The 18709-nt window shown below is 36.2% G+C and overlaps 1 protein-coding gene across 6 annotated transcripts in view; it reads right to left on the bottom strand.

Moving 5' to 3' along the window:
- ADGRG6 (adhesion G protein-coupled receptor G6) overlaps positions 1-18709 on the bottom strand; it is a 111985-nt gene that overhangs the window by 16252 nt on the left and 77024 nt on the right. For all 6 annotated transcript variants that reach the window (XM_030499812.1, XM_030499815.1, XM_030499814.1 and 3 more), the window contains 9 exons: positions 18302-18416; positions 16216-16277; positions 14524-14731; positions 13866-14031; positions 10459-10599; positions 6651-6767; positions 5623-5668; positions 3786-3892; positions 877-1004 (listed from right to left, as the gene is read on the bottom strand). In XM_030499812.1, coding sequence (XP_030355672.1) covers positions 877-1004; positions 3786-3892; positions 5623-5668; positions 6651-6767; positions 10459-10599; positions 13866-14031; positions 14524-14731; positions 16216-16277; positions 18302-18416 — 1090 coding nt within the window. The remainder of the gene's footprint in view (positions 1-876; positions 1005-3785; positions 3893-5622; positions 5669-6650; positions 6768-10458; positions 10600-13865; positions 14032-14523; positions 14732-16215; positions 16278-18301; positions 18417-18709) is intronic.

Here is an 18709-nt window from a genome sequence, read left to right as displayed (position 1 = left end):
CCTGTTTGTTTGGGGTTTGCGGTTTTTTGTTTGTTTCTTTGTTTAATCGGATTTTAGGAATATTGAAGATCAAGTCAATTTTCTTTTTTAACTAATACACATTGAAATGTTATGAACTGAGGGCCAAGCCAACAACTTCTGCCACGTTGGACCAGAATGCTATACCATAGGTAATGCCATAGGAATGCAACCATTGGAGATATTCAGAACTCAGAAGCCCCTCTTCCTCCCCTAGCAAACTATCCTTCTTTAGGAGCTACTCTGTCCTGTTCTGTTACAGGCAGAATGGTTCCTTTGTGTTGACATGACTTCATTTTCTCTTTTCACTGTTCACAGAACTGTATCACTTCAAAACTTTTGGATTCCCTTGAGTCACTTTCGCATTTCAGCAGGACTGCTGTTGAAATTGTTGTAACATTTCACAATTCATATTAATTTTATTTCTCTTTCCACTTCTTCCTGAAGGGCTCTAGAATGTAATTGTAAATTACATTCCAGGTAATGTAAATGTAGCTGGAAATCTCTCTCTTTATACTTAGGACTTGTTATACTCACACAGGTAAGATTTGTTTTGGTTTTACTAAAAGCCTGGTGGAGGATCTTAGAATAATACATATCTGTTCAGAATCTAGAAGATTCTGTACTCCCCAAAGTGAAAATTTTGAGACACATTAGCGTTATGTGTCTAACGCCTAAAGTTAAGTCCCTTTCAAAAAAAATTCACTTACAACATTGTGACCATGATTTTGCAGGCTTGTTTTGGTTTTTTTTTTCCCTTCCTAGACAAATAAACCACAATAACCATACAACTAATTCCTTTTACTCATCACATACAGATACCTCCTTTGTGATCTTTTTCACAGAACTAATACTTACTCAAATGCAATATACGTCAGAAGAGTTGCAGCTGAAAATATAGCAGATATCCCACAGCCTACGTAAGTGATAAAGGTGAGGACCTTGGTATTCTGTGGGTCTATTTGTGTAACGGTCCTCTGAAGATCCTATGTGAGAGAAGAGGAAGAGGTATCAGTTATAGCAAACATCTCTTCCATGAGCACAACAGTCTTGGTAATTAGTCAAGTAAAACTCCAAAGCACTTTGGCAATACTGCTACAACCCTGACATCAGGGTTCATGTTTACTGAGCATACTTAGTCTATAGTCGTTACACCTCTCACTTCCTTCCCATAGCTCTTCAAAACATTGTGTTTTACGTATTATAACTGCTGGGATCAGCAGACAGACAGAGTCTGATACTGATCCTTATAATTCAGTACCAGGAATTCAAACGGCCTTCTCTGAGAAAATTTTCCCTTTTCAAAAGTTTTAGTTCCATTGCTTACAAGCAACACTCTTTAAGAACATTAAAGATTTAAGAGAATGCAACTTAAAAGTATTCATACGAAAATGTGCAACATTCTGGGAAGTTTCTTACATCACTTCTCATTATTAAAAGTTCCTAAAAGTCAATGTAGCTAATCATCTACAGGTGAAACCAAGGGCAAGATACTCCTTTTTGGTTTTATGGTCTGTTTTGACATGCAAACTATAGTTAGAAATAAAATTGGTCAGAAAAATAGTGACAAAGACAACATTAAAAAAAAATAAAATTGGAAATGAAGCAGGAACATTCTGAGGATTTTTTTTTCCAGTTTTCTGTCCAACTGTAATTGCCACATAGTACTGTCTGAGCATAAATGGCAGTGTTATTTCCTTTTTTAAGGACAAGAAAAAATGAGAATGTTTGGATCTATATCACTGTGGAGTAAGTGTGAGCAAATACTAATACATAATGGTGTCCATTTTACAGTCAGTGTCACTGTCGTCCCTAGCAAAACTATCTAGCAAAAAAACCCAAACACTCTAAAGCTTGCATTCTTTATAGGAAAAGGAAGGAGCAGGTTTTTTACACCCTGTCCCAACCTTATATGACAGTTTGTATATACAAGGGTGTTATTTGAAAACAATTTAATATGTAAATTAAAGTCAGAAAAGATTATTAAAATGGAAAAGCAATTAGAAGGGTCAAAACGATGTAAAAATCTATTGGAACACAGCCCAGATTCAAAGAACTTCTGCCTTATTTCCTAGTGCCACAAAAGCATTCAGGGAAGAGAAGGGACTCATTGACTATATCCTAGATAAAGCCCTTTTTTTCTCTTTTCAGGATGAAAAGTGAAACAAGACTACAATTTAGTTTGCAAAAAGACAAAAAGCCTGTGGCTTTTTCATATCTACATCTGAGCCTGACATGGAGAGAGCAGCTCTATTAAGAAGGGTCTGGAAAGCCAAAGCTGAAAAAATCAGTGCATGCGGCTGCCTTGTGCAGTTAAGTCCTATGTGTCACTTCAACAAGTTAAATCAAAACCCAAATACTTCCACTAGGAGCACTGCTGTAATCAAGAGCAAACATCTTTTCTGCAGGTATATTTTAGAGGCCAAAAAACGTTCATTTCAGATGGAAAGAAATGTTTTAGCCCACTACTGAGCATAAAAAGTCTCCACATGTTAAGACAAGGTAACAGTATTCCATCTTCTTAACGCTGAGATTTCTCTTCTCTCAAAAAGACTTCATGTGCAAATTGCTGCAGACACCTGAATGCTGGAAGAATTACGCTACTGTGGTTCAAGTGCTCTATATGGTTCCCTCTTTCATCTCCCTGATAGGCTATGCTCTACTTATCTCCGCCACCCTGTCTGGAGACTTTGCTTAAGGCTTTGATAGAGTACAAGTTACACATATGAGCCCTCAGTGAGCAGAATTCTTCCAGGAGAAGGCTTGTACTGCAAGGCATCCCCAAACCTGACTAAAGCCGTTTATAAGAAAACAGCAAATACAGGTTTACACATTTCATAAAAGAAGGCATTGCTTTATACTTTTTGGCAGTAGCTGAATATAAATCTTGTCAGATTTGCAACCGAAATTTGTGAGGGATGATTTAGCCTCTTGAATCTCAGGATGAAAGAGAATTATTGAGCTCCCTTGACTTTTCATCCTCATTAGCCCTTTTACTGACTCTAGGACATTTTTTTCCCCTGACTCTTTTCCCTGACAATATAAGTCTCACTTTTTTTGTTCTGAAAACAGCACCTGAACTTTTTCTCCTACTTTTTTTTTGTTGCAAACAACTTTCCCACTTCCTTGATCTTGACATTTCAAATCTACCTAGACTTCATACACTTCTCTCTTGTTACACCCTCTTGTTACATGTGACAGCTGCATGTCATTTTTGTCAGATTAGATTGTTAGGAGAAACAACAGGGACCCTTAGGACTCATTAAGATAATTTTTTTCTGTTTCACTAGGGCAAGTGTTAGTACTGGGCCTTGACTTTACAGTCTATGACCTTCTTTTTCACTCAGCCTTGTCCCAGCTTTGAAGTAGGATGGTATAATATGTTCTCTTGTATTTTGGTATTGCTCAGAAGTCTCAACCCTAGCTCTTTTGTGGCAAAGTATTTTCAAAATATAGAATACTCTTATGGGCACAGTTTATTTTTCATTTTAAAATATTTAGCCACTTGTAAAGAATGTAATAACAACAACAACAACAATAACAACGACGACGACAACATACTTTCATTGCTAACTTTATTCATTACCTCATTCCAGAGTCAGGAATAACTAGCTATTTTTTTACGAAAAGATTTTATGAACTTTACGACAATAATGGGGAAGATTATGTATAAACCAAATACAAAAATGTGAGTTGTCTTGACCCAAGACAAAAACTGCACCACAGTTCCTAGAAAAGATAACTTAGTGAACAGTGAGTTTGCCTACCATTAGGACCCCAAAGTGTGTGAGGTGGTTGCACAAGCAAACCGTCTCATTTTCATTGGACTCTGTGTCCACCTGGCAGCCCTCAGCGTTCCAGCCACCATTGCCATCTGCGGAAATGAAAGGAGAAACTGTACTTTCCCACAAACTGGTGTCATCCTCTCTTCTAATACATTTCTCACTTCATCTTGTGCAAATGCTTTCTCAAATTGAATGAGTGAGCATAAAAAACAATCAGGAGAGAAGCAAGTGTCAGTTTTCCTAGTTTCTGCAGAGAATCACGCCAGATGACTGACCCAATAATAGACCACTGAGCCGTAGCAATAGATGGAGATCTCAAGGTAGGAAGCTTTTTGATTAATGAGAGATGAATGATTTTGTGGATCACTCATTAGAACACACCTTAGTTTTACCCAACAAGTTTTAGGACTCCTTTTTACCACACTGATGTGATGTCTGCATCTACCTCCCTCCTACTCATATCTCCCCAGGGACATGAAAGCATTTATGGCCCAGGAGTAGAGGGTCCCACCCTTCCTTTCTGCAGCGTGTAATGCACAAGGTCAGAGTGGATAATCCCAATGATCTTTTGTGGCCTTAAGAAAAAACGCAAAGTAAACAATCCCCTACCCACCCCACCTGAAAAGGCCATTCTGAAAAACAAGTAGAAATATTTTACTTTAAAAAATAGAAGGGTAAGAAGTAAAATTCGTATTTCTGATTACTTCTACTTTCATTTTTCCCCGCTAAAAAATGAACTAATTTTGTGAAATAGTTCATATTCTCTGAACTCTTAGGACATTTTTGCACAACTCCAGGCAAAATTCAGCAAATTACCTGACTGGCCCTGTAATTTTACGTCAAATTCAAGACAGAATCTCTCAAAAGACTGTGATGATGTTCCAAAACCACTTAAAAGTCTCCCACATTCATGCAGCCACTGAGGTGTTTTCTCCCTCTGTGTTTCTCCTTTAATATGCTGCTTAAGTTCATCTTACAAACTAGATTCTTTTTCTCCCCCTCATTTTTATCCTTCTGCATTCTCCTCAGTTCTTCTATCTGAATTTCCCGAGTTCAAGTACAAGTTTGGATGGTAAATTTTATTTCTCACAACACTGTCTATACTAAATCCCTCCACTGGAAATCCTACTGGTAAGTAGAGTTACTTCTTTGCTCTGTTTGTTTCATTGTAAGGAAGAGAAACATCTCAGTAGTGATCTCTAAAATAGAAGGATCTGGAAATTCATGCCAGTGAATGACTTTGTCTGTGCAAAGAATGAAGAACCTGAGTGTAACATCACACATGGGTTAGACAGTAGCAATGAAGAATGGGCTAAAATGCTATCTTGTTAATGTTTCCATGCTGGACTGCCATCCATTTACAAGGTGGATGAAGTTTGTGTAATGCAGTTCCTAACCTTCTACGGAAGAAAAACGAGCTTAAGATTTGTAACAGGCACAATCTCACAATTAAATAACACAACATATAAAAAATGATCAGTTAAAAGTATGGCTAAGAACCATTCATTTGTCTGAGTAGCGTTACTATTTAATTAGCACATACAGACAGATCAGTGAGAAACTGCTATCAGATACAGAAAAGTAGAGAAACTTACTTTACAAATTTAAAATGTTAAACAAATTTACATTAAAAACTTTCTAAACGAATATTTAACCTCTGCTGTTGCAAGCAACTGTACCAACCAGAAGAAATGATACAATCTAAAGATTTCATTGAGTTATGCAAGGATTGATTAAGAAGCCAAATGGCCAAGACTGTGACCAATTTTAAAACTTAGACACCTTTATTCCCCACATAAAAGAAAATACAATAACTTACCATTTTTGTTCATATCCCAGAAGACGCAGGTAGGCTTCGGATCTTCCTAAGAACATATGCAAAAATAGGCCTTGTATACCTCTTCAGACATAAGTCTTATAAACATATACATTTACAGCAGATGTTTTACTACATATCTTCTCATTAAATGAGCAGAAGACTAAGTATCATTCGGATTCTTGAAATTTTGTCTAGTGGCAATTTAAAACTTACTCTGCTAGAAAGACACAGCTGCCCAGATTATAAAATCTAGAGCATTGTTCCTTTGCACTGTTCCTTTTCCACATCCTCAGAATAATGAAGTTTTATTCTCTCACTACAGTTATCCATGAATATGATGTGTTTACAGAGTCTAAATACTTTTTACTGTTCACTTCCTTAGGACTTCTCAGTGAATCCTCTATGTAACTGGCCTTGAAAATGTGCAAAAGCCTGCTAAATTTAAGGGAAGGTTGTTTTGTCTGACAAAATAATCATTATAATGAAATGCAAGATTAATCCAAGTTAACCAAACTGTGAAAATTACAAACCAGGCTCTCACTACATAAACAATTTACTTAGGTACTGCATCTTAACATCTTCTTTCTTAGCTTCTACAGTGCTTTCGTCTCTTTTGGAGTAGTTATCGACAACACGTAGAACAGAGTCAAACTCACATGCTTTTTAACTGAAACAGTATGTAGCCAAAGGTTGCATTTGGTCTCTATTTCCCTAAATTAATTGTAGTCATCCTTTAACAACGTGGTTCTGCCCATTCTTCCTTTGCTGAAAACTGCATAACAACAAAATAACTTGGGGAACTGCTAACAAAGCAATTCATGTTTGATCAAACAATTTGAGTCATTCTAAAGTTCCAGTGTAATAAATCATATCCCTGGTCACTGGTCGTGAACAGAGGTTTTGCCTACAGTTAGTGGCACAGAAATTGCCTCTGAGTGGCAAAAATCCATCCAAATAAATCAGGCTATATGCTTTGCCTATATATAATCTGCATTCTTGTTCCTCTGAATATCAGAGTCTTGTTTTACCTGAATTTTGGTATGCTTAATTGTAACCTTCACATAATCCTGAAGATCCTGAATGGTTATGTTTCCAATACTGCATGCCACCACAAAACTGGTCAAATCAGCAGGATTTTCTGCATCCTTTGAAAGATTCAGAAAAATAAAATAAAAGTTTACACAGCACATAACATAAAAGCCAGAGTACACAATTTCATTTTCACAGAGTGCCAGAATAAATAAGTTGTCAGCATTTCTGCACTTCTGATCATGCAATATAAGAACATTATGTTTATAAAATCAAATTATGGGTTTTCCTCATGGAAGTTTCCCTATTTTCCATATGGTCATAAACATATATAGGCACAATTATTCGAGAGAGGTTAGAAGGCATAAATCCCCCTTTTAATCATTATGCCTGATGCCAAAAAAAATTATAGCTCAAACAATGCAGCAGATAACAACCCATGATATGATTAGCTCATTTCCCTAAACAAGAATGAACTAGCTTTCTTATCTTATTGTCAACACTATCCTTTTTAGTAGATGCAAAGTTTTTGGAGCATAACCTATTTTGCTACGTATTGTCACTAAATCAGCCTCCATCTTACAATGAATGACTAAGAAGTAGTAAACAAATTCAAAACAATGTTACATACTGTAGGAGAGACTAATATCTATGTCTTATTTGACAGGAATTGAAATAAGATGCTGATGTTGTCTATGAGCAATACCATTTCTAACCTGCAGTGAAAAAGCACCAAGTTCAGAATTTTCCAAAAGATAAGTTTTCCTTGGAAACTGAAGATTTATTAAAATGGAATTGTTTTGGAAATCCTATATTCTTTTGATGAGCTTCCATTGAAATCCGTATCACTACATGCCTGGTTGGCCTTATGGAAAGGAGGGAAGCTCAGTTACTGCCTGCAGCAGATCCTAGGTCAAATAATCTACTGCCACTCACTTTACGTCCAAAAATCTGGGCTGCCAAACTCCTGAATCCCCCTGATTCCTTCAGTCTAGGGGTTTTGTTAGCCTCACAAGATGTCAGGTATCAGCTCAATACTGGGCTCATGAGATCCCACCAGTCATGAGAGACAGAATAGCTTCAGGTATTAAGTGCACATTATCCTGAGAAGAATATTTTGTTTCTTAAGAACCATATCCAAGAGTTTTCAAACACAGTATTTCAGATTATACTGGAGCTTTGTGACATAATTTTCTAAAAACTGAAAAACTGCAAAGAAATGAAAATGAAGTTTTCTAGACAGTTCTTGAGCATTCAAAGAAGAGAAAACCTCTTGGCTACCACCTAAATTTCAATATCTGACAATTATATGGAAGCCTTTGCACAGGTTTCTATGGTTTTTAATGTATTCTGTCTCTAGCAGATAAAAAGCAGAAATTAGTATCAAATGGTCTCTTTATAATATAGTCTCACTTGTCCTTACAAAGGAATAGAAATAAGGCTTACATTAAAGTAGAATACAGATACCTGCTTGTTTAGCTATAAGACCGTGCTCAGCTAAAGTTAGGGGTAAGCTTTTAGCTAACAAAATACACAGAGGTACAAAAAAAAGCAATGCTGAGGCTAGTGTCAATGACAGAAATCTGCTCTAGTTTAGGCAATCAAAACAAGTCACACATTTGTCATATTTGCACATTATTTTCATGGCCTCAGAACTCATGAGGATGATCCTTCCAACTTAACTTTACATGTGTAAAAAGAAGATGTCTAGAACTGGAGTTGTCATTCTAGTATTTCTTAACATAGTCAAAGAAAGGAAATTAGCATGTCCAGAGCATAATCCACCCTACTTATTCGGTACACCTAGGTTGAATATGGGTTGTCTAAAAATAAGTCCATTTTAAGAGGCTTTAAAGCATCCTGTCCAGTCTCCAGCTGCTACGGCAGAAGATCTCACATATCTTACAGATTTATTGTCACATCTGTCAGCCAGTAGTACCTTTTACCTTGGGGTCTCGCAAATTGCACCACGCTCCTTTGTCTGATGCCTAGTCCTGCACCAGAATGAGATGTCTCATATCTCAACATTGTTAATTCTTTTCCATCAAGTGGCTTTGAAGGCAACTTACGGACAACAGTTCAGGCATAGGTATATACACTGAACACACCTACGTTTGGTGACATGAATCCTACCCTGAATAGCTTACATCAGTTTTAAATATAGACTTATAAGTAATGTAACAATCATATTTTTAAGAATGACAAGATAAAACTTACTAGTATTTTCTCAGTTGCAATAAAAAAAAACCCTCCAGTGCTGTAAAGCACGCTGTTTCACTGTTATATTGAATACTTATAAGAAATACAGCCAATAGCATTGGGATTTTTACTTGCAACTGGAATAAATATATTTATGAAATACTTTTATACTAATGGATAAAGTTACTGGGTTTGAGAGGGCATGTACAATTCTATGATTCTATGTGGATCAATGTATTTTTAGGCTTTGTTTACTTTTATTTTACTTCATTTTTAGACTTACCAAAATGGGACGTTTTACACATTTTTAATCAATTACATTGAACATATCAGCCATGAATAGTTTGAAAAACACACAAAAAAAAGAAGGAATTCAGATGCAAATTTTCATGGTTTTTTGCTTTCCAGTGATTAAGCATCCCTTAGAAACAAGTTCTAGCACCATTAAAAGACAAATTCTGACTTTATATGTTTTTATGCCATTATGACAAGCCTACATCTGTATTCTTCTGGGGTTTTTTAATTAAATAAATCCATTCTGTTTTTATCAACAGTGGCCTAAAATGAATATTATTTTAGATAGTTAATACTTAGGGGTGTATTTCAGAAGGCAACTGAGGGTCATGGGTATTTTCTTGCCTAGATTATCATCTGAAGAATCTGGATACACTGCCAATAAAAACGATAATATAGGGATAATACAATACTACAGAATTCTGCGGATGCACGAGAGCCAAAGTTCACTTGAAATACTAATGGGAAAACAAACTCAAGTCTTCTGAGACTCAGTCTACACTTAACTATGAAACAATGTTTCCTTCTTAATTAACTCTTTTTTTTTCCTCTCAAAATATGTACGTTTTCGATTGTTCTTCCAAGCTGTGGACTCTTCCTAATTATTTTGGCATCTGCTACGCAGGAACTATTTATAATTACCATGTGTTGGGACCCAAAGGAGAAAAAAACATCAAATGTACCTGAGTCCCTTTGGCTTTCAGGTACAAGTACTGTTATCGTTATTCCATATTAAAATATGGTGTGCTTACGAGAGCACATATGTGGAAAGAATAGTATGTATAGAAACAAATCTTCTTTGGCTGATGACCATCAGCCCAAAGTTTCCTACTGAGTATATGCAGTCAGGTGGATATGAGGGCCAACCAATTGTTTTAAGGAAAAGAGAAAGAAAGAGTACTTGGCAGTGTTCAATGCCAAATTCCCTTCCAATAGAAAAGAATCTGGCTCCTCTGAATATCAAGGACTTACTCACATTAATACATTTTAACAGAAATTACGTCGTTTAAAAGGCCTTGCTACTTTACTGGGATTCTAAGCAGCTAGGATACTGTTTTCCATAGATTACCCTGAGAAAAAGTTTATTTCACATGTGACAGGAATTTGCAGTCAATCACTGACTTTAATTCAACTTGCGCAATGTGACTATTTCGCCACTCTGAACATAACAGTGTCTCTAGTGTCTACATCTGCTATCACCTTCTCATTCCTGTAACTCGTGAGATACTGTGAAATGATTACACTATAGGAAACTTTCAGCAGCTGGCTTTGACTCACCCTAACTGAAATGACTTCAAACACATTAAAGTTTACCTGAAAAAGACCATTTTTATTGAAGAAAGTAAACTGAGCCCTGGATATAGCTTCAAACTCATCTTGACTTAAATTCTTCAGTAAACTTGGTGGCAGAACAACAGAAGCGATGGCATTTGTCTGATCTTTGTCAAAATCTATCTGTTAAATAAAAAGAACAGAAGAACATGTTCAAACAAAAACCAAACCATCCATTCTGGGTTCACATCCTTACACAAAGATATCTAAACATGGGACTAGAAGTTACCAAACTAATATGACCTGTACCTATGCAAGAGTTGATGCAATAAACAAATAAAAAAAGGCTTGGGAGATTTTCCCATTCTTTCAGCATGATACCAGCCTTCTACAAAAATGTATTAGATAAAACCAACAAACAAAAAACGTCCTCCACTGCTATAATGATGATTTGGAAGTAATGAGATGGCAATAATGGCAGCCAGTAATTTTCAGTAACCTTCAAGATGCTTCTCCTCATACCAAACAATGTTGAGAACAGAAAAATATGTTCTGAATCCTTCTTTCTTGAGTTGTATCATTTGGTTTGACCTCCACATCTTAATTTTCTTACGAGCTTTTCTTGTTTCTGTTACAGAAGGGAGATCTTGCAATAATGATTAGCGTCATGTCTCTGTGTTTATCATGCTATGCAGCATGAAGAAAAAGACACTTTCTAGCACCAGTATAAGCCGGCAACGTCAGACAGCTGAACTATAGCATAGCTCAGTTCTACGTCATAGGGACGTAACAAGTGACCAGAAAAGAATGAGGATACAAACTTGCATTTCATTAGCTACCAATAAGGAATTCTATGACTGCATGCTCTTCCACCATGGAATACTGAAGGTGTGCCACCCTATCCATCAAAAGGGGAGCAAGCCATCTCACAGTGCTCTATAGAAAAAGCGATCAAGAATTTTATTGTGAGATAAGGAAACTCACACTCCTGAGTTCTCCAGAGTTAACTTGATCATCTATTTATGCCTCTCATGATCAGTCATAGGATTCTTAAAGCACCATTAGCTAATAGAAAGACAAAAGCCACAGGCTAGATTTATTTAACTTGCAAATTTTCACTGTTTTACTGTGAATAACAGGGCACCCTTGGAAATTAGTAAGAAGTGGTTCATAGATATCTCCTGACAGGGCTAGAAGCAGTTGAATAAATGATTTTGAAAGGATAATTCTGCCACATTAAACAGAAAGTCTGTGTGTGATAAAGTTGTCCCATTAGGTACTGTCTGCAAATAGAGTGGAAGATGCTTCTATGAAGAAGTATGGATATATTACAGGAACAATTTAATAATATGAATCACCAAAAGCGAACTTAGTCAAAGGTTTGGCAAGAAACATAAGACACAGGGGACTGAAATAAAATCTTTCCAAATCGCCATGGATACATTTGCTTGATATCTACTTTAAAAAAAAAAAAAAAAAAAAAAAAAATCTGGAAACATTCTGATATGCAGCTTGAAGAGTTTAGTGCTCCCTGATGAGCCTGGGATAGATCATCACATCACTGGTGAAAAACCTGGGCTTTCACAAGGGAATCTCCCTCCAGCAGGGATAACAAGTATCTTTCTGACAGGCATGGAAAATATAAATGGTGACCACAGCTGCTGCAGACTTTTCTGGTAGGAAGGATGCTAAGAATTCTCAATCAGCTGTTGGAAATGTGGAAGTCTAAGAACAAACTCATGTTCCGATAGGAACATTATAAATAATTTGACGGAGTTTGGATTCTATGATTATTTAGACAGTGCTGTAATAAATGATTCCAGGGCAAGAAAATTCCTGGATGTCCTCAAGCCACAGATGGCAATTCTTATTATACATGCGAACATCCCAAACCTGGCTTCAGAATTTTTCCTTTCCTCTTTCCATAAATACAGGATGAAATCTGGAGGAGAAACATTCCTTTGACAATCAAAGAACAATAACCTATTTAGCTTCATGAATAACAGAGCTAAACAAGACTAGATTTACAAGCATTAAAGATTTCTAATAAAATTGATTTGAAGAAATTTTAGCCAAAATTTGTATGAATATAAATATGTGAAAACTCAATTACATTAAATCCATTTGTATCTATTTAAATCAGCATTTGAGTTTTGATCCAAAGTCTATAGACATAACATGTAAAAGGCCTGCAGCCTATTATGTTGCTACTACTTTTTCTAGCACTGTCTTCATTACTGTTTTTGATTTTTACAGTATATAGTACTTTACAAAATGATCAGACATATGTTAGGTTTGTTGTCTTGACAATTTGCAGCAGGAATTTTGTTTTGTTCCATAAGTTTATACTCTAGTGATTAGTCTGTTTTCATAATGGCATGTTTTGTTTGAATTCAGTTTTGGTTCCTCTTTGAATTCCTCTTTAGTTCCTCTACCAAGTGATGGTAGATTTTTTAGTTTTTCTGTTTAATCTTTTCTGTGTGTTTCTCCAAGTAAGGCTCACTGTAGTCAAATAGTTAGATTCCCAGGAAACTGAGATTACATTACCTCTGTCATAGACTTCTTATACAACTGTGAAAAAAAAAAGACACTGCACTACATTTAAAAAAGCATTTAGGTGCCATAAGATGCAAGCAGGCATATAGTGGAATTTTGAAAGTTTTGGCACCTCATTGCTATTGATTTCAAAAGAACCTTTGGAAAATTCCAATAGGTGCACATGTGCCTCTTAAATGCTATTTCATAGCTTTTAGATGTCTGAGCTTTTCTATTTGTGAAAAAAAGAAGAAAAAATATTTTTGAGGTGATGACAAGTATCTTAACTACAGCAGCCTGTCTTAGATACTGTAGCACTAGAGACCATTCTGCATTTTGTGTGATAAGCATTTGGGTTTTTTTGATTTTTCATGTCCAGGCTGGTCAAGCTCCACATGAATGTCTCGAACCACCTCAGACATCGTCAATGTCACAACCTATGTGTGGACAACTAGATCAGCCTTACATCTCTGTTAGCAGTAGGTGTTTAAACTCTACTGGAATGTTAAAGACCTATTTTATCTGCAGAAATCTACACGTAGATACCTACAGTTAGATGTCTTAGTCTAAAGCCGAAATGCATCAATGGAGTTGCTTGCTAGTGTACAATAGGTGATACAGCAGGCTGTTTGTTAGAGACTATTTTCCCTTTTCATTATAAAAAAACCCCAAATGATATAGTCTGTTCTGGATTTGTAAGTAAATTACTTTTTATCCATATGGAACATGTGAGTTTATCTGGATTCCTGTCACTCAAGGAAATACTACATTAATTTGTTTGGATGATTGCAGGAAAAAGGAAATAAAAAGTAGGGGGAGAACCGGGAATTGTAAGTGGTTTTATAGGAAGCACAGTAAACACACTTGGAACAACAGGCACATTTCATGTTCCAATATAACTGTTTGTTCCGTACCTGGAAATCAGATGCATTATTCTGTGGACTGACACTGAAAGAACCACCTCTGAATGAAGTCGAGTTTATAGAAGACACTCCAAGTGCAAGGTTTCGTGTTGAAATACTCATGGATGGTCCAGTGAACTGGATCTTTAAAGCCAAGGCATCGATAGTTTTTAAAGCTCTAAAACCAGAAATAAAATTATTATAAAAACTGAAAACAGGAAAAAAAGAAAAATACTATGCTCTGTATACTCTCCATATTTAAGATGATCCTTTTACTACTGACTATGTTTCTATCACCCATCTGTGTATTCTCAAGGAGACACTCAGGCTGTAAATTTATGCAACTCTGTTGAAAACAAAAGCTTTTGATAAAGAAAAAACATCTGACTATATATCAATGGCCCTGAAATAACTTTCCAACAATACTTAGATTTATGCTGTGTCATGTATCAGGAGAGTTCTTTTCCATCCAAATACTTAATCTTTGTCATGAACATTAACTTTAGTACAAGAAGAAATATTTGTATATCTAATCTGGAAAATTATTTTTGATGGAAATAAGAAAAGTTTGATTTTTGCACTGCAGTTGTTTGTCTCTATATGGAAGGATGAATCCTTCCAACCTTGCAGGCTGCTCTAAAAAGCTTGTCTTAAATGCAGAAATACTTACTCTGAAGATGATGCTGCCAATACACTGTCTGAACTGGTCAGAATATTGGAAAAAATTGTCACCACAGTAGAACCCAGAGATTCATCAATTTCTTCATCGTTCACAATTTTTTTGAGCTTCTGCACAACATCATTTACTTTGTCTGAGGTTAGCTGCTGCCCTTCACCAGTGAGATTCAGAAGCTGATTGGCTATATCAGCTGCATTTTCTGTAAGTGTACATGTAAAATGAAGTACAAAAAGAAGATAATGTATATCAGTCCTGAAATAATTCAGAAATACAGACTTTTATCCTCATTGTTGAAAGCTAGAGCATGTTCTGTGGTACTTGAAATGAAGATAGGATTTTATCATTTTAACAAATTTATAATTTTATGAAAAACTATACAGAACTTGCTGATTATTATATACTGTCCTCACTGGCTGTGTCTTTCTTTCCTTAGTTTGATTTGAGTTTGCAAATAAGAACTATTATTGAAAGGGCTGACTGAAAGGAAAAAAGGGGAAGTAAGGAATAAAAAGCATATTTGCTTTTTTTCTCCTTATCCTATCCTTCTTTTTTTTTTTTCTTCCAGTGGGAAAAAAAGGGTTTCACTTTGAAGTGAAACAAATACATCCAAAGTCACTATTACTGACAAAGTATTCATTCTTCTAAGCTTTAGGGAGAATGTCTGACCCCACTGCAAGTGTTCAAGTTTCTTCAGAAGGTCGTACTCATACTCAGAGGGTTGGGAAGCACAACACACAAGCAAATTTCTTGAGAAGAATCTTCCTGGTGAGGGAAGTTCGACAGTTTGTTCAATGGCAAAACATTAGAGTAAATAACATGTTAAACTGTAAATTTGATGCCACCTGGATAGAAAACTAATGTAAACACTAACATTTTGAATCATAAAAATATTGAGATTTATTGGAATTTGCAAGTAACATTTTGAAAGAAGATCAAGCTTCTTTAGTCTGCAACTGGCTGTGTTTTCTTTTTAATGCTATGTTTTATAATACAGCCTTTGCTACATTTACTGTAGAATTTTCATTTTACATGAAACAATGGTTTCATATAGCCTGACTGCAAGTACTCAATCAATGAAGTTAGTCAGCCGGGCTCCCTTAGGACCCCGCTATCAGTGAAGAAACTAAAAGACACTTCTCCAAAAAAGCAAATCAGAACACGAGCTTAGTGTAGGTGCTCTGAATTACTTAGGCGAGTACCATTCTCTTCACTAGCTCTGGCACTAAAAAAGGGAGCCATAAAATTGTCGTCTATTGTTTTATTACTCCTTTAAGGATAGAATGACACCAAGGGGTATTTTGCAAACTGAGAAAAAATATGAAAATGTCTGATTATAAACCCAGTGAAGAGAGTGGGAGTCTTTCCGCTGGTACCTACAGGCACTGGAAACATTTAAAATTTGCCTGAATCTGAATATTAAATTGAGGCAAGCTACCACCTGCCTCAATTCTTGCTGAACTACTTTTAGAGTTTGATTTATTTCATTAATTGGTATCCAGAGCTTTTCATGGATGGGCTGAATTCAACTTGGTGCACTTCCCCAGAGTTGAAATATTTTATATTTGCACTGACTTTTTAGAAAGATTTTAAGCAACTCAGTATAATGTAACTTCCTTACAGTAACCAGTAACCAAGGTCTACAAAACTATTCCTTTAGCCAAAGATCAACATCAATATACCCACCTGTGCAATTTCTAAGATCAGGCTGGCCCCAGTATGATGTATAATTCTGCAGACCCAAATAGCTAAAGAGGAAAAATGACAAAATTCACATGAAATACAATAGCATGCATTACATAAATCTTTCATAATTCTACAGGTGTCACAGCGGTCCACTCTTCTCAATTCACAATTTTCCTAGCAACATGGTCCCTAGTGAAATGAAATATGTATGCTTGTCAGTGTAAATCTGTGATCAATTATGTGACAGTGCCGAGAGAAACCCTAGTTCTTTTGGCCAAATTCCCAGCTGATTGCTATACTGATTTGATAAACCGCATTAGTGGAAATTCTGGACTTGCATTTCAGAAAAGACCCAAATGTTGATAAAAATTATTATGCCCTTATTATGACCTCATCAGATGCTGTTTCTATAATTTCTATTTGATACAAATGGATTTGATCAAGCCAACAGCAAGCTATAAGAAGAAGAAGGAGGACAGAAGCTATGTGGAGATATAAATTTATGCCACCCATGAAAACTGGGGCAAGTCACCATCAGATCCAGATCCAAGGTGAGGGTCACATATAAATAGTTTTTTCAAAATGCTTTTTTAAAAAGCCTTACCATAGCAAAACCCCCAGATATGGCTCCAAAATTAAACACACTTTTTCCTCAGTTTTCTTTAAAGACAGTCATGTTATCTTAGCATGGCAAAGGCAGAATGGAGAATAGGAAAAATTTATCCTTTCATTCAGCACATGATAGAATAAAGTTATTCCTCCATTGATTGACTTTTTTATAACAGCACACTAGCTGGTAACCTTCCACTGTGGGAAGCACAGGATTAGAAGAGACCCCTAGAAGAGCTTCCTCTTCCCTCAAAACACATCCCATGTGTGCTCCACATTAGCAAAACCTAGTGGAGGCAGAGGCAAGGAAAGAATAGCATAGTGCAGAACATATATTTTTGAGAAGTTCTGTACATGGACAATCAAAGGTATTGTGTAGACCACACATGAACAATAAAGATAAGCAATATGGGGCAGCAAAGGCCAGAAGCCTTAATTTTTAATGATTCTGAGGTTCTGACATAAAACCAGTTTGACTTCTGCGCTACTCACTCTACAACAAAAGTCGGTCAATCAGAATCCAGCAGTTCTTGTATAAGATTAAGAGGCTGAGGAAGTGAGTTAGTTAAATATAATGCTGGTTGCTTTCCTGCTTGGCACAGAAGCTCAAAGCTGATTCATATCCATGTTGCCATATTGTTTTCAAAAAGTAAAAGATCTGGTCTTCTCAGAACATGTTCCAGATGTAATGTGGGCAGATAAGACTACTGTATTACATGTAACGGTGATCATCCTAAATACTGAAGAAATTAAATAATACTGCGTCATCATAGCCATGTTCAAGGCACTGAGAGGAGATCAAAGCCGTATTGTTTTGGTAATATATCAAAGGAAGTAATAATACTCCCATTTTACAAATGGGACATAGAGATATAGCGTCTAAATCTTTATTAGATGTTCACAAAGAAAGCCGATATTAGAGAATATTTATGCTAAACCACGTGTTTTTAAAAACCCAAGTTCAAATCTTTAAGCATAAGATTATCCCCATCTTCAATTTTGACTAACTACTGGCAAAACGCTTGTTTCATGGAATTTCTTTTACTTTCTCTTAATGAAATGAGAGGTTCTGGATTAAACCAATTACACCACTCATCATCAGATTTTGTTGAAATTTCTTATACAAGTCAGATAGTAGCAGTTGAGAGGTAGCAAATATGAAACTTTGGTTTCAGTAATATCAACATCATGACTAGAAGAGAGCAATTTAATTCTGCATGAAGGTGCTATTTTTGTAGTCACATTGAATATCTATTAACTGTGGGCCTCAACTGCCCTACAGAAGTGGTAGATGAGCCTTTTTTTCTTACCAGTGAAGTACATACTCTTACTGTACACACAATCTCTCACAGTATAGAAATGATCTTCCTGAAATACAGTACCAGCCAATGACAACCATTATGTAGGATGCAGTTTAACTATATAAACAGAAAGTTGCATTTGAAGCTCTCAGCTTCTCAGGTATTTGAAAACCTACCAGGTTCTTGATGCAGTCTGAACAGAGCTCCCATGGCATAATGTGAAGTTGGTCACAGTTGGTCTGGTATCTGGCCAAAAATAGTTTGGAGGGTTTTCTTCTGCTAAACATTTTTCTGTAACAATAAAAGTGTATCAGTGTTAATGGCAAATTTCTTCATCTAATCATCTTCCATTTCTTCATCAGCTTACCACCCAGTCTATAGTGCAAAGCTGTCTTTACATGAAATGCTTGGTCGTTATCTACAGAGTAGTGGCAATGGAGGGGGGCACAAGAGAGGGCAATATATAGTGCTGCTGCTCAAGGGACAGGATCGAACATGCATGCTGCACATTCCACATGCACTCCACCAGCTCCCACCTCCTCCCTCCCAAGGGAAGGGCAATCTATGCAAGAAGTTGAATAGGG

The sequence above is a fragment of the Strigops habroptila genome, chromosome 10, assembly GCF_004027225.2.
Source record: "Strigops habroptila isolate Jane chromosome 10, bStrHab1.2.pri, whole genome shotgun sequence".
NCBI lineage: Eukaryota > Metazoa > Chordata > Aves > Psittaciformes > Psittacidae > Strigops > Strigops habroptila.
This window is presented reverse-complemented; position numbering and strand designations above follow the sequence as displayed.